General features: G+C 37.4%; 1 protein-coding gene across 27 annotated transcripts in view; it reads right to left on the bottom strand.

The window, feature by feature from the left end:
- Positions 1–1387: 1387 nt before the first annotated feature.
- ESRRG (estrogen related receptor gamma) overlaps positions 1388–17012 on the bottom strand; it is a 389265-nt gene continuing 373640 nt past the window's right edge. For all 27 annotated transcript variants that reach the window (XM_085054812.1, XM_085054808.1, XM_085054800.1 and 24 more), the window contains 2 exons: positions 15310–15579; positions 1388–5103 (listed from right to left, as the gene is read on the bottom strand). In XM_085054812.1, coding sequence (XP_084910938.1) covers positions 4859–5103; positions 15310–15579 — 515 coding nt within the window. In that variant the 3' untranslated portion in view covers positions 1388–4858. The remainder of the gene's footprint in view (positions 5104–15309; positions 15580–17012) is intronic.

Below are 17012 nucleotides of genomic sequence, written 5' to 3'. Positions count from 1 at the left end.
TTTCTCTTCTGTGTTGCTCAGTTTCTGTGGGGTGCTTCATGATCCTCTCATGAAAAATGGTACTGAAAGCATAGTTTTTTAATTGCATGTGACAACTTTAGTCAGTGATTAGGGTCAATCACAGGCTGAGGAAATCTAGGAGTGCCACTGTTTTGTTTTCCCTTTTGGTGTGAAAATTTGTAACACTGCCTTTTTCACTTTTCAGGTGCAGTATTATGTTTTCCTCTGCAGAGGTACTGCACAAAAATTAAAAATCAGGAAACTTATAAATAGGGGGGTAAATACTAAACAAGGGGAAAGCCAGCTCTGTGAATGCATACTGTGTGTGTATGTATGGATACATGCCTGTGTACACAGCAGCATCAATACTAAAGCCCAATTCTGATCATCTTTGCAGAGCCCACGCAGGATTCACCTTCCCATTGCTCTGCTGCTCCTTTTACTCAGACAAAAATCCCCCTATTTCCTAGGACAGCTAAAACACAGACAGTAGTGGCCCAAAGAGCCCTTGGTGCTGCCCTGGTGCCGTGGCTGACAGAGTTCCTGTCCCTGAGCATCCCCTGTGCCATCAGCCACAACCTCCAGAGGATGGCCAGGAGCGAAGGTGAGAAACACGCTGGCGAACACGACAAAACACTATCCAGATAGGCTAAAAAGCAAGAAAAGCACACATTAGCACTTCTGTGACTGTTCCAGAAGGGTCCATGGGAAAGAGGGGCTGCAGCCCCTCAGAGGAATATGGCCCAGAGCCCATTTATGGCCACTTTGCCCCCACCTGGATCCCCACAGCTTTCTGTGCTCTTCATTAACACCAATCTCTATCACTGCTCTGGGGGCTCCTTACTTCCATTCTGCAATGCTGGATCAAATAATACAGTTTTTTTTCTTAATTTATTTTTTATTTTTGCTCAGAACACATTAAAGGAGTCTCCTGCAGTAGGAAATGAATGATAGACTAGTTGTTGATGGAGAAAGCAAAAAACTACTTCTATATGATATTAATGTGATCTTAAAATAGTGGGAAAGTTTTCTTTTATGACATTGACAGAGAGGCAATGATTTTGAGTAATGCAGGTTGATGTGAAGATGCTTTAAGATTAAATAAGTGCTATATAAAGGCCTGCCAGCCTGAATTCTAATGTGCTATGAGACATTTTGCATATTTAAGAGTATGCAAAATGTCTTGTACCACACTGGAATTCATTCTGACAAGGCTTTATATAGCATTTATTTACACTCATATTGTACTTTAAGGGAGAAGTGCAAACGCTGGCTCCGTTTTGAATGGAAGTAACAAAAGGCAAGGCTAATTGCTCTGTTTCCTCCTCCAAAAAAGAAAACAAAACCAAAAAACCCCCACAACACAAAAAATAAAATAAAAGCAATCAAAAGTGGAAGCTTGTTTAATATTGCTCTACCATCATCCTGAAAGGCATAATAATTTGAGTTACACATCTGAACTGATTGGAGTTACAGAATCATATCTCCTTTTTGCATTTAACAATATATACAATATAAAATAAATACATTTACACAAATGGACATTGGTTGGAGCACACGGTATGATACACATCACAAAAATATACAGTTGATTGCTATACAGATGTGAAGCCCATCTACAGCTATAGACATGTTTGTTTTCATTTGTTGTTTTGTTTCGTTTTTTAACTACTGGCTATTATGCAACTCCTGGATTATTATAAGCAGTTTAATTTTTTTTGTCCTTTTGCGATCTTTGCACGATAAGACTGCCGTAAAATGTTTTCCTAGGCAGGTAAACAGAGACGCTTAAATAATTAAAATACAATCACCAACACCCATTTTCTCTTCTATAAGAAAAATAGCAGTTTTAATTTTTTATATCTTTTTATGTTATCATTTAAATGCAAAATAGTGGAATAAATACAACAATCTGATCTGATTGAAACAAATGTGTAACTTCTGGGAGTTACACAATCATATTGCTTTAAATAAGAAAAAATTAAAAAATGAAGCAAAAATAGAAATTAAATTGTTATGGCTAAAACATACACCCTTTGAAATTTTCCCAACACTTCACATTAAGTAAGTGGTCTTGAAAGAACTCTTCTCCAGCAAGGTTTAAGATGAACAACATTATAAAGCCCGTGCAGTTTTTTTAGCTAAGTTTCAGGTAATGGTTTTACAGTCTTGAGATACTTGTTCTTTTGCAGCTCCAAAAAATTACGGAAAATGAAAACTAAAGTTTGCACCGTGTGCCTTTAACACATCTCCATTTTTTGTGTGATTTTTTGTATACTTCTACTTGATTGGCTTTTGACCCTGAAGCCCAAGTTCTTTAATGTGATACAGCAAAAACAATATTTATATTATATATTTATATATATATAGTGTACTTGAACAGTAGCAACTTAAACCCTGCACAAACTTTCTGGAAAATAAACTTTTTTTTGCACTCTTACATATATAAATAATCTTATAGAATCAGCACCTTTTTCCCAGGAGTTGTATTTTTTTTGACATTTTTCAAAAGGGATGTGCCAATTTCTGAACTCCTATCACAGCTATAAATTTCAAGTTATTGACCATCTGAATGAATTGCTAATGATGATTTACCTAGAATCACACTACAGTCACTTCTCTACTGAGAAAACACAATCTACAATATAGTCCCATATAGCTAATGATAGATACACAGTTTTTTTTTTCCTAGCACAAGGCCGAGGGAGCATCGGCCCATTGTTATTTTGTTTAAAGCACACAACGTAGCAATAGTTTTGGAAACTTGTCCGCACCAAAAAAGTTTTGCAACAACACAGAGCGAGTTAATAACAACATCTGAGAGATGATTGAATAAAAGCTATATTTACAGCATTTAAAAATTAGACTTATCTATAATCTTGAAATATTCAAAGTTTTATTTTCTAAGCTATACATTGGTATTCTATAATAAACTGTTACAGAAATTATCCCTTGTTTTGAAAATATTATGATTTCAGTGTGTATCTGTTCATAACGAGTATTTGTTTGGAGTTTCGATCTCTTAATTATTACTAGGAAGAACTTTATTACCGGTAAGGAATAGAATATACTACTGTAATCTCCTGAGGAATTGTACATCCAATATTGTCTCTAATTCTACCCTGTGTCTATAAGCACACACCACAAGAATCCAAACACCACAAGAAGAACAAGACAACAGTCTTTGAATGCAACATAAAAATTCAGAAAAGCACAGCAAACATGAAACATTGAAAAGCTGAACTACATTTCTTTTGTTTGTTAGGATTACAATTTTAATTACATCTGTGTACATAGAATAAGGATGTTCACATAGTACAGGGAGCAGCTACTAACACTGGTACATTGGTATAGCATTTGATGGAGGTTATTGTTTATTGGTTATTTAGCGACTGTAGTTTTCTGGGGGCATCTAATCGGTTTATACATTAGATTACACCTCGTAACAGTCTTGAAACTGACTGACTTTCATGCTGTGACAATACTGGTTGAAAAGCACATATACTGGTTTAGCTACTTGTTAAGGATCGCCATTTACAAACGAAAATCTAAATCAATAAATAAGGTACAGAAGTGTTAATTCTTCAATTTGGTCAGAAGTCTGCTACTCTGATTTCTTAATTTTGCAAACGGCGGCATTTGCCTCATTGCCTCTAAGCTACTATTGGTTCATAGGGTTTTTCTGCGTGTGAGGTTACAATTTTGCAAACAGGCAGTAGTATCTCGTTCATTTGCAACTGAAGCAGTTAGAAATCACTTGGCTGCCGCAGCTCCGCGCAGCCGCTGTCTCCTAACACCCTTACGGATTGGTATTCGACATGGAGTATTTATATGGTAGACTACTCGGATATACTGCAGGTGTAATCTAATCCTTTGAGTCAGTGAACATTTAGTTATAAACTGGAGCTCATGTTAAGAAACTGGATGTTTTGGACCAGACTGGCACACAACATAAATTGCATCCGTGATAATATGCACCTTCCCTTCGACTATTGCTTTAGTAAGATAAATTCCCACATTAATAAATGGCTGAAAACTGGTAAAGCTGGTACAAAAAAATCTCCATTAGTAAGAAGAAACAAAACATTTAAAAAAATCTTCCTTCAGGATTCATTTGTCCTTCATTATTGTTCATCATTGTTCAAGCCAGCACAAAAATGCAGTATTTCTTTCTCTTTAGTATTGCATGAATGAATAAAGCTTAAACTATTCCCTGAAAAAGTTACATCGTAGCTAACCTAAGAAATATCTGGAAGACTTGAAAAAACAATTAAGGAATCAAATGGCTGTAACTGATCTAGATGGAAAATGCAATGATAAGAAGCAGCCGATGCATCGTCGCTTAGTCGTCTAATTAGAGACTGCTCCTATGAAATCTAATACTGCATTCAGTCAGTTCATCATGTTGTACTGTACTGCTAGGTACGGTGGTTCTCTCTTTGATTCCTTTGTCATTGGGGACATTATGGTTCATAATAAGTTCACTGGCATCCATATTATGGATTTCCATCCTTTGGCAGGCCTGGCTTCCATCTCTCTTCAATTAGAGACCTCTTTTAAAAAGTTCAGCAGCAAAAGGAAAAAAGAGAAAAAGGGAAAAAGGAAAGGAAGGAACAGAAAGGAAAAGAGAGAAAAGGAAAAGGAAAAGAAAAAAACTGCATCAGAAAGACACAGAAGAAAAAGTTGAAAGCTGCTTCACAGTCTTGCTGCTAAATATCAGTGCAGTCATTTAGTCATTTTTTCCTTAATTAAACACTAAGTTTCTTTGCCATTATTATCCTGTTTATTTTCCCTTTTTTTTTTCTTTTTTTTTTTTTTTTTTAAAACGTGCATGATGGGGAAGCCCATGATGCTTTAGTCAGACCTTGGCCTCCAGCATTTCCAAAAAAAGTTTGTGCATGGGGACTTTGCCTTCCAGTTTGATGTTGTAGAAATGCTGCACAGCCTTGGTGGAGGTTTGCCTCAGAAGCGGGAGAGTCATCAACATCTTGCCTGCACGACGAGGGTCCTCCATGTGCTGCCCAGCCTCGTAATCCTGCAGAGCCTCGTGTAAGACGTCCTGAAGTTTCTGCACTGCCTCAACATCCTCTATGTGCATTGAGTCTGCAAAACAAAGGAGCAACAGGAGGTTTCAGTCTGGTGTGCCAGGAGTTTGATAAAGCTATGGCTGCAAGACACTTTCACTGGGTCTGCCCATCCTCTTTCACAAAGAAGGAAGATAATTACCCATTAATTTCTGTATTGACCTTTAGGAAAGCATATTGAAATGCTGTGGAAAACTACAAACGTACAATTAACTCTTGGGTAAGTAATTCTGCTCCTCATCCTCCTCAAACAAGTAAAACATTCACCCTTGGTGCTCCCCAAACCATTTTTATGGTTACTGCTTTGAAGGAATGACAGTGCCAAAGGGTTGAAGGAATGGAGGGCTGCATTCTATCAGGGAAGCAAAAGCAAGGATAACTGCCCTACTGTGGAAAAGCTCAGCAAAATTATGTGTCAGGTCCCAAGTTGGAAGCCATGGATGTCACCGCTGCTCAGAGACCCTGACTGTGGGATTAGGACCACTGCACCCACACAAGGGAAACGCTGGTTTGATGGGATTTCCTCATAGGTTTAGCCCATTTTTTTCTCCCTCAGGCATATTGAGACAGACAAGCAACACTTAGCATGTTCCTAAATAGCTTTTGTTCTGTGAAGCTAACATCTCCTACAAGGTGTAATCCTTCTCTCCCACCCCCTCAGACAGTGGTTTATCTTGTTAGTGTTGGGGTTTTGCATTTTTTATAAAACACTCAAAGCAAACACCTTGCCCTGCACCTTTGCAGGTGAGATGCCTTGGTGGTGTAAGTATTGAGTGACAGGACCAGACGCAACACACACCAGGAACACTAAACTGCTACATGACCCGAAAAGATTAAAGCAATGGAAGTGTGAAATAAAGAGAAAATATCTAACTGAAATAACTGTAAACCCCTCAACTGGATAGATACAGAAAGTGGAGATGTCCCTGAGAACACGCAGTTACTGGACCATGCTGAGATTACTTTGGATGAGCAGCCCTAATTCTCTGACTTTTATGTAGTCATAAATGCCAGAAAAACCCTGATGTGGTCCAAAGTGAGGTGAATGCAAGTAAGAAAAAACAGTTATAGGTGAAAGAGGCCTCCAAACAGCCCATATCAGCTACCAAAACTGGGATGGTCAACAGACTTACAGAGCCAATAAAACATCATATGAAAATACAACTGCTGTGAGGGGGTACAAGCCCTAGGCACAGGCCACACTGTGCTCTGGGTGAAACTGAGACATGGCATGAATTAAGTTCATCCTTGACAACTCTACTCAGTATAACGCTGCTTTGCATCCTAATTTTCGAGTTTGGAATAAAGCTCCTGCTCCCAGACAGAATAACAACTGAGGAGCTGGATGGTGAAGAACCCATTTCCATCATCATTTCCATGCCCTGTAATCAGCAGTCTGATGCTCCAGATCAGTATTTGACAGATCCTCATGTTTTACCCTGTTGATGATAAAACATCAGATTTTGCACATGCTTCAAATATATTCAGAGAATTAAGATGCATCTAAGATGCATCTAAGATTAATTTCCTAAAAGCTGACGTGCAACTATTTCTTTAAGTAATTAGGCCAGATAGTAAATACTTCCCTCCTCTCAAATACAAACATGTAAACTGAAACATAAACCAGTAAGTAACAGGTTAACAAAAATGTTTCAGCTCTTATTGTCACAACAAATGTGCAAATTGAAAAGAAAAAAAAATAAAAGTTACAGCTCCCGCTCTAAAACAGACACTTAATTATATACAAGTTTGGATCATTTAGCACGTTTTATTGATTCTGATGACAGTTTATCTGTTAATTACACATAATGGAGTCCTATGGGAATTTTACATGTTTAATAATTCTGAGTCTTAGTGAATACATGCTCTAAGAAGCATGCAGCTAAGACATATGCTGCAGGGATGTGATACTGCACATCAAGGTGCACTGTGCTCAAAGCACAGACACAGAAATATCTCTCTTAGGGATAAAGAGGGCTACAACATTTTGAAAGAGATGACAGGCAAATATTACCTCTAGCAAAATTTAGTTCTAATTAATGTGAGACCATTCCCCAAATCCATACATTTTTGATAGTTTTCTAATATGGTAATTCAGCTTAACAATTCTGTGTCAATAAGAGAAAACCCCTGAATTCTGTGTCCTACAAACAGATGTAATCGATAGAGACATGCTAACACACACATGCAGACGTGACTGATGTCTTAAGCATAGTGTCCAGCCACCAGGCTTACTTTGGAATGCAATCTCCAAAAAATTCTTTACCAAGTCCTTGGATATTCACTACTCTGCTACATAACACAAGATCTGCTACTCCATAGAATTTTTCCATAAACGATGCACTGTTTGCACAGAAATTACACATCTTTTTCTCCTCTCCCCAGACCCACAGTGCCAAGGCCAGATTTGCTGGGAAACCAAACAAGAGCATTTTATCTTCAACATACCCTTGATGAGTCGAAGACTGACCTTTTTTTCACACCATACTGCATAAAAGGACAGGTCCTTCTGAAGAATATAACTACAAAGGTTTAATATTCAACTCTTTACAGAACTGGTCTGATTCTTCCCAGAATCAGTATTTGTAACAGTGACCATAAGTTTGAAAATAGATGGATGGAGTCCAGATTAAGGCATTTTTCACACAGAGGTGAAACTTGCCTAAGATGTTTAACTCTGAAGTTTGGAGAGCAATTTGGCCTGAAGCATTAAGAATATCTACACTCTACATATTTCTTACAATGAGAGTGAGTGAGGAGGGAAAAGAAGAGAACAGCCCCCAGAAAGGAATCAAAGCCTGCCCTCTGACACAGTTACTACATTCCAAATTACTCTCAAACTCTTCCACTGTGTGGACAACATCCGAAGACAAGGGCTCTAACCCTCTCCTTGCAGGGGTGATTTGGTACCATCCCTCTGGTAAACAGGGCAATTACTTACATGGAAAAATAAGAGTAGCAAAGCATTTAGTGTGTTTGTTGCTGTCTTTGAAATTAATTTAGTAGCTGGGAAGAATGTGCCCAGCCAGCTCTCTGCTGCCAAATGGTGGTTCATGGAGCAGTTCAGGAAGTTGTGCCTTGGGGAACAGATTTGGTCACAAGAAATGGGGTAAGAAAAAACAGCAGAGAGAGGGGCACTTCCAGTGGTGATTAAGACTTCAAACTGTTCTTTTAAAATGGTGATTTAGCTTGAAAGATTTAAAAATTATGTAATCAAATTACTATGATAATTTAACTCCCCATTTACAGAAAAGATTCAAACTCATTTCAGCTTTGCTCATTCTAGGGTCTGCCAATGTTTAAATGCAAACTCAATAAATCTGTGCTATTTAATTAGACCATGATTCAGCTTGCAGATTGCTCAGGAAAATATTAATCTCTACAAAAATCCTTCTTCAAGTGTTAGCCTTGCAGTCTGGAACTTCCACTTTATTCCTGATATTAAACGAATGTAGATCTTAATCCCTCAGGTGTAAGCCTTTGAAAATAAGGAAGATGGTTGAAAATGCTGAACTAGCCAAGGGGAAAAGAGGAGGAAAAATAAAAGAGAGAAATCTTTTCAGTAACTACAGACTGGCAGATGTAGAAGTGAATTCAGAGCACGCTAACTCATTGCTAAATATTGCTCATGTATTGGGGTAAACCCAATCCTCAGCATGGTCATCAAGAATCACTATAATTTAAGGAAATGCAAACAATTTGTGTGACAATCGAGACATAAAGAAATAACTCCACAGGAAATATGGAATTTAATTATAAGTGAGGTACAAAGAGTTTAAATGTTCTTTCTACACCATGACAAACCCTTTTCTTTTGTTTATAGGTTGGTTTGGGTTTTTTTTTTTTTTAAGTGGTTTTGCAGGCAGCCTGAATAATTTGCAATTACATCCCACAAAGGTAATATCAGAGGAAACCTATACCCAGATGTAATACACTTAAAATCAGCACCTATATAAACAATGAAGTTAAACAGGGTAATTTCAAAATGTAACTTAAAATACAGCAGAATTTGATGGTAAATGCCCTGCAAAAACATGATCCCAGGCTGGTGAAACGGAAAACAGAAAAACACAAGACTTCCTCATACAACTGCTGAGAACATGGGATTTCACTGGCAGGGAAAAAATTGCTCCTGATCAAAGCTGCCATGGGAGAGAGTGAGATCTGCAAATGAGGACATGGACTAATTGAGCTCTGCTTGGAGAATCTCATTCTATCCTTGCAAGTGCTTTCTTTCACCATCACAGGATGGGAAAATAGAATTGTACCTCTTCTGATCAGTTGATTGATCAGATCATTGCACAGAAATAGGAGAAAAAAGGAGTTCTCATTCAAGAAAAACATCGCAAGGTCCAGACAGAAACTCAGATTACAATCTACCTCATTTAAAATTCAAGCTTCATCTCAAATGCAGCAAACAAACATCCAGCCACCCAGGAATCATTTAGAACACATCACAAAGGGCAACAACTAGCTAAAAATTGGAAAGCACCTGAACTAAGGACAAGAAAACCTCTCAAAACCCTGCTCTGAGAGAAGTTAAAGGCTGGTTATCTATGTATTCTGTATATAACATTACTAAGAAGGGGAAGAATAGCAGGGGTCTTAAATGAAGTGTTTCTTCATGTCAGAAAATTCAGACAGCAAAAAGAAAATAGTATAGCAGGGAGCATGTAGCAGTGAATGCATTCATTAAATGCTGGTAAACCACACTGGAGAGTTAGACACCAACAAGTGATGTTTCTCATTCCATATAGCTGAGCAGTTCACAAACTCAACCGAGATAAATCCATCTAGAAAGATGTAGCATCCTGGAAGAACTGGATGGGATGAAGATTAAGAACAAAGAACAAAAAGCATGCTTTACATAAGAATGAAAAAAATCCTAATCTGGTTTATGTGTCAAATAAAAGAGATTTTTTATCTAGATTGTACTGCCAATCCAAATACCCAGCAAAACCCACTGCAATGTTTATTAAAGGGTGAACTGTTCCCAGAACTCCAGAATCCCTCCCTCTCCTCCTGAAACACATGCCAGATTAGCCCAGGGACACAAAGTACTCGCCCACACTGTGTTTCTGTATATTTTTATGAGAAACATAACACAGTGACATTTCAAAAAGCATATTGCTTAAGATGGAAGCAACCCATGGAAATTACCAACAGCAAATCAAACTAGGTTCTTGGTTCCCTCACCCAGCAAGAATTCCTGTCCTTTTTCCATCTAGAGCTGAAATTGCCCCAGATACTTACTTTGGTCTTCCCTGCGTTGCATAAATAAATATACTTAATTTTGACCACCTATCTGCCTGTCTTTCCTGAGCAGAACTGTTTGTTGAGATCTGTATGGTTAGGCTAAGAGTCAAGCACAGAGTCACACAGAGTCTTTTCCCTTACAAAAGAATATGGCAAAAATGGTCTGACATCTGGAGTATTCTACTGGAAACTTTCACTTCAATCAAAAGAGATGCTGAAAATGAAAGAGGAATAAATTAAGAATTCCTTGTCCATAGGACAACTCTGCTGCCATTTCCTAATGCTAACATAGAGAAAATAAATAACTCTGTTACAATTTGCTTTATGAATTGTGGGTGTCATCTATTTGATTACATGAAAATGGAATATGAGGAATTAACTGTCTTCAAGCAACATGAAAACTTTGACTATAGTGATGACTTCCTCTTCTAAAAATTTGTTTCAATACTGTACTACTCTCTACACAAAACTACATAAAAGAGTTAAGACCTTGCTGCTTATATTTATCACAATAAGCAGTGGTAACACACCCTGAACACACAGCTGTGTGTATATATGTTTATGGCCAGTCAAGATAGATATGTCTTAATCATGAATTCTAACACTTAACAAGATGACTATATAAAACAAAATGAAAAAATTGACATTATTAGAAATTAAATATAGCACATTGTGACATGCACTGGGAATAAAGATGATGTCCTGTGGAGTAAGTGATTTACTGGGCTCTACCAATTAATTTCTATTATGATAATATCATATAATGGTGATAGCCTGTGCTCTGAGTACACTGTGTCTGGAAAGCTAAAAAACTTATAAGAACTTACTAATTTTTAAATAGGATAAGATGACAGTGTAACTTTACTGGCATCAATATTGATCTGCACTTCATTATGCTAAAATGCACAAGATACTTTTTGGTTCACACTCCTTCAGTACTGAAAGGGTGATGAGGTTTTTTAGGAGAGTTAATGTCAAAGACCAAAAATGTGATGGTGATCAGAAGTTTTTTTCTCCTTCCTGTGGTACAGGCTACACAGCCAATATTAGCATTTAAGATTTAATTATCAACAGTGCATAGGGCTGTACTTTTAAGTGCCTAGCATTCACATTTGGGTCAGATTTTTCAAGATGCCAGCAGCCTATTAAGCAGATGCACAGAGATCAGATTTTCAAATGTGCTGATGTATTTAGACACTCCAATTCCTTACATTAGGTCTTAGATGGGAACTGAGCTTCTCTTAAAACCTGGTCTCAGTTGTGACTCCTAAGCTCTTCTGTAACATTTGGCCTGGAGGCCCAATTTACTCCTCACTGATTAGGCAATTTCAAAAATCTGCTCACCTGCAACTCCCTGTTTAGTATTACCCTAATCAATAGGTGGGAACACGTCCTAGCACAGAAGAGACGAGCAGCTCATATTTTCCGTGCCGGAGCGTTGCCGTGCGCGTGCCTGCATTTGTGTACACTTCAAACATATTTTGTAAATATTTCACCTTCCCTTACACACGAGGAAGTAATTGGTACATGCATGTTTTGGAAACCATTCAAAGTTGATTTTCTGCGTGGGTAAACAAAGTGCTCATTGGTGCCAGCTTGCTTCATTTGGGCGGTGTGAGGCGGAACGCGGGGCAGCCGCATCCCGCGGCTTCTAGGTACCTCCTGGCTTTTGTGTACAGAAGGCAGGGAAAGAGGCAAGGAACTCGTGATACTGGCAGGACAAGGACAATGCCAAGGAAAGAGTGACTTCTCTGGAGCTGAAGAATAAAGGCTGTGTTAATTACTATCGAATCAATGCAGACGCTTAAATCTAACCTGATAAATTCAGTATTTACACATTAAATGTAACTGTTGAAATCATGCCTGTACAGACTTAACATACGCAGGACTGAAATGTCTACACATTTTCAATATTGTGCTCTTAGATATGTATTTAAACTTCCCAGAGTCTGTATGCACTCAGTTTGAAATCAGTGACAACCTACAACATTGCCACATCTTGCATTTCTGGAAATTTATGGAAGTGGTGTGGCATTGCCAGCCCTGTACAGGGAACATTTGATAGTGGCTGTCAGAGAATCTCCCTGAAAAACAGCTACTCCTCCCCACCTTTTAGGGACCAAATGGCAGGATTATCTCAGATCCAGTACTGCACAAATGGGCTCTGCAGGCCTAAAGAAAAGTGTGTGTTTTAATGCTCATGCTGCTGAGATTTGTTGGCCAAAACAAAGCTTGTGGTATTTATTCAAACAAAATACAATCGATATGAAGACAATCTACAATTTCTTTTTCCTGCTTCCAAACACCAGCAGGGAAAGTACTATGACACTGTATCATAAATCACTAACACAGATACAGAGCTATAAAGCCATCTTTGTCTACTGTTTACAGTAGAGTCAACCTGGGAATCTTTCTAGACAGTGTGGATATGGCAAAAAAATGTCTGAAACATGCAAGATTTCTTATTATACTCTCTACAGCTATAAAAAGGCGAATATATTTTGAACTGGAAAAATAAACACTGGAACAAAGCAGAAGTAGTGATAAAATATATTAAAATGTGAATTGGTACTTTTTGATTTTATAATGGCATTTTGGTTTTCTTATATAGCTGCATTTACATTAACGAAGATCCTAGTTATATGAAAATAAGCTATTCTGCCCTTGTCTATTAAAAAAAGAGATTAAAAGATTAATCCAACTTTATTTTAATTTTAGCATTTGTAAATTGAAACACTAAGGGTCTGATATCCACTGATGGGCTGTGATTCTGCAGGTGCTATTTTACACCTACAGGTTAGTGTGCCTACAGCTGGCAGAAGTTTGGTATCTGCTGCATGCACAACCTGAAGCTGAAATACTGAATGTCAGCAGCCAAAACACTGTTGAAAGGGAAGTAGAATGGCTGCACTACTTTTTAACTCCTTCTTTCAACTGTTTCATTTTAAGACAGCAATTTTATTTCTTATAAGATGAAGGAAGGAAATGTTTTCACTTCAATGTGCCCTGAAATTTAGTATGCTGAACTGTATTTATCTCTGACATTATGCTGGTTGTAATTTCCAGCGAAGTTAATGAAGCTACAGATGATTTTGATACACTCTATGCACAGTGTATGACTAAACTTTTTTTTGGCAGCAGTTATTTTTTATTATTACTTAAACACTGCATGTCTTTTTTTTTTTTTGGGGGGGGGGAAAGGTGTGAGTGGTATCTAACATCATATACCTATACTCTAGCCCTCACCCTTTCTGCCAAGTAAATGACAGAAATATTTCTAATTCAGTCTTGGAATTACAGAATTAAAATAAATACAAAAGCCCTTCTCCATTTAGGCTCCTAATTGCAGATAACTTTCTTGCTCTGATCATTAAGCATGACCAATTTTGAGAAATAAGCTTCCTGTATCTGCAAAGCATCCTCAAGTGTCTATTTACAATGGTCAAAAATTATAAATAAATCTTCAATTAAGAATAATTTTAATCTTTGAGAGGCATTTCAGCATTTTGTTTAATCTGAAATAAGATAATTTTCTAAAATTAAGGGCAGAGTTAGTGGGGTGGAGAATATTTTACAAAGAAACTAATAAGCATTTTGGCTTTGCATGTTTTTGAATTATATTTCCAATTAAAAATGCAGAGTGCTAAATCACATTACAAAGATAAATAGGAAAGTACAACTTCATTGTTGAAAACAATTTCCCTCCTATCAATCTGAGGATTCATGCATCAATATTGTAGATGAACTGTTAATTACAAAATCAATTAAAAAATTATTTCTAAAAACAGTCACGCGTCCTGGCTCTCAGGGGGGCAATTTGGGCAGAAGGTCTCATCTCACTAGGACCGCGCCAAATCACAAGTCGTCATCCACAAGTAAGCAAAAGCAATCTGGTTTTTCATTTTTCAGCGCGGCTGAGCCCAGCCTGAGATTGATCGTCACATATGGCCCCAGAAAACAAACTGTCAATACCTTGAATGCTGCAGAATTTGAACAAATAGCCGTCCGCCCATTCAAGCCACTCATTGCATCCCATTTAACAGATTTTATTGACAGTTTCCTTCTTGTAATTAAAGGGAAAACTACTGGCCAGCAACCAAGATAAAGTTCAAAGATAGGGTCAAAACAAAAGCAGATGGAGGGGCACGGTGTGACTGTCAATGGAACATAGCATCAGAGCATGCTATTGACACACAGGTATCTAATGATCGGCACGTCATTAAAGAGGGATCTATCGTGAACTTTATGCAAATGCTAAAAGGGACTTAAGACCACAATAAAGCATTAAGGAGACACAAAAGGAAAAACAACAAAGCACAAACGATTTTTACTTATCTGACAGTATTCACTGCTTCAGCACTTTTAAATTCAAATGCAGAAAAAGAAATTCTTTCTGAGATTTTTAACTCTTGCTGCACAGGTAATAATTTTTTGCAGAAGCACTCTCATAAATGCAAAGGATCCGTAAGGTAAGGTGTGGCCCTTGTGAGATTCAATATGGATTTCCTCCCTCCTCCCATATCCTGAATTCCCTCTATCAAATAAACAAGTAGCTGCCTTTAAAGAGAAAATATACAGCATATTCACCAGCATCATTTCTTTCGCCTTAATTGCAATGATTAGACTTGTCTGGATTATGAAATGGATTTAGGAGAACAACATCTATATTCATTTGAAGGGATCTCTGCCTGTAAAATACTCTCTAAATCATGCAGTGGAATATTCTCTGCTCCCTTAGGAACACATTCCGCAATTACTTTGAACCAGAAAGTTGTTCTTACACTGCTTTGTTTGTTGCCTTTTAGATTAAAGTCTGATTAACAATTTCTTATTCTAAACCCCTGTTTTAAACAAGCACACAGAAAGTAGAAAGAAAGAAAGAAAGAAAGAAAGAAAGAAAGAAAGAAAGAAAGAAAGAAAGAAAGAAGATACATTAAAAATGTAGCAACTGTGATGCCACTCTGCCAACCTGAATTAGCAAGTGCTATAGCTTTGAGGGTGACAAATTCTTCTTTCTCCAGCTTCATGCTCTTGTATTTCTTTACCAGCTGCAGTATGGCATTGTTAAGGTCAAGAAGGCCTGCCAATTTGGATTGGTCTTCATCCATAATATAATCTTCAGCATATACGAGCTCATCCTCAAAAGAAAGTGACCGGTATACAACACCGAGAATCAAGATCTCCATCCAAGCACTCTGCAGAAGGCTCATCTGGTCAGCTAGAGACAAAGTGGAAAATCCTGAATAGGAAAAAAAAAAAAAGAAAAAAAAGAAAGGAAAAATATTAAGCACATTTGGAAATCTGGTCCGCTTTTTGATTTATTTTTATATACATTGTGATAAAACATGCACATACTCTATTATTCTCCCTTCTGCTTTTGTGCATCTCCTCCCCAGCCTACTACAGGAAAGTAAATCAATATAAAATCAAACATTTTCTAATCAAAACCAAAGTTTTAAATGAGCTGGAATTTGCTGGCTCCTCCTGTAAAAATCATATTAATTCATGGGGTACTGCAGTGGCAATCTGTGATTTGTATGATGTCTTCTTTGTTCTGAAATACTTGTGCTTAGTTGTAAAAACCTGATGCTGTGAAACAGGGATCTGCTGACTCCTTCCATCACTACCATAAACCAAGAAGGATAATTTAGGAGAGAAAAAAATAAAGCTTTATTAAAAGGGAAGATTTGATGTTTTAATAGAATTAAGGTAATGATGAAAATGAGAAAAATTCTCTTTGAACTTTAACTTCAGGGAAAAGAGAAGTAACGCCTACCCTTCTCAGAAAACACACTAATCACTTCTGTCCTGGCTCCTGCCACTACGACACTTGTTGAAGTAACAGGGTGGCACACTGAAGTGCCAACTGAATAGCAGCCACATCATCCTTTTTGTGAGGGCAACCAAAAATTTAATAAATGCCTCTTAATGAATTTAACTTTTGCTTTTTTTTTTTTTTCCTCTTCTCCCTGCTGTCTTTCCTAATGGGATCACTAAGGGCAAACATCTTTACTGTCTTACCTTTTCAGGCTCTTATTTACAATACCTGTTAATTTATTGTATCAAACTGCTAATATCCCAATCACATTAGGTACTAGAAAACAATATGGGAGAGGAAGCGATTTTCCTGGCCTGTTGGTGAAATGCAGCAGTTTGCCAGTTGGCACCATCAACCACAAGTACTTAATAAAATCATCAAAGGGGATTAGTCAAGCTTTTCTTAAAGGGTCTTAAGACATGTCTGAGGCTTTCATTTAGTTGTTTATGGAGTTGCTTACATGTCCTTTGACAGGGCTCCCGCTGTAAGAACATTGTTTTTGGTGTTCAATTACACTTAAGTGCGTTTTTCTGTTTTTAAAGTTGAGAGTTACAGTCAAGCAAGTATATATCATAAACTAACAAATCTGCAAGGCATCTATTCCAAAAAAGATTTTCTCTATAAGCACTAAGCAGCAAAACTAATACAATAAAAAAGAAAAGCCCACATCCAAACCACCAGGCATCCATAAAAAATGAAACATAAAACTGGCTGCATGTGCTCTCTCTCTCATTTTTCTCCCCCTCCTTATTTGTTTTCATTTTCTCTTACTGTCTTTTGAGTCTTGTGATAGAACTGTAGCTCTCTGCCTTAAAAACAAAACAAAACAAAACCAAAAAAAAACCCCAAACACC

This window comes from Lichenostomus cassidix, chromosome 3, assembly GCF_008360975.1.
Source record: "Lichenostomus cassidix isolate B80296 chromosome 3, HeHo_3.0, whole genome shotgun sequence".
Taxonomy (NCBI): domain Eukaryota; kingdom Metazoa; phylum Chordata; class Aves; order Passeriformes; family Meliphagidae; genus Lichenostomus; species Lichenostomus cassidix.
This window is presented reverse-complemented; position numbering and strand designations above follow the sequence as displayed.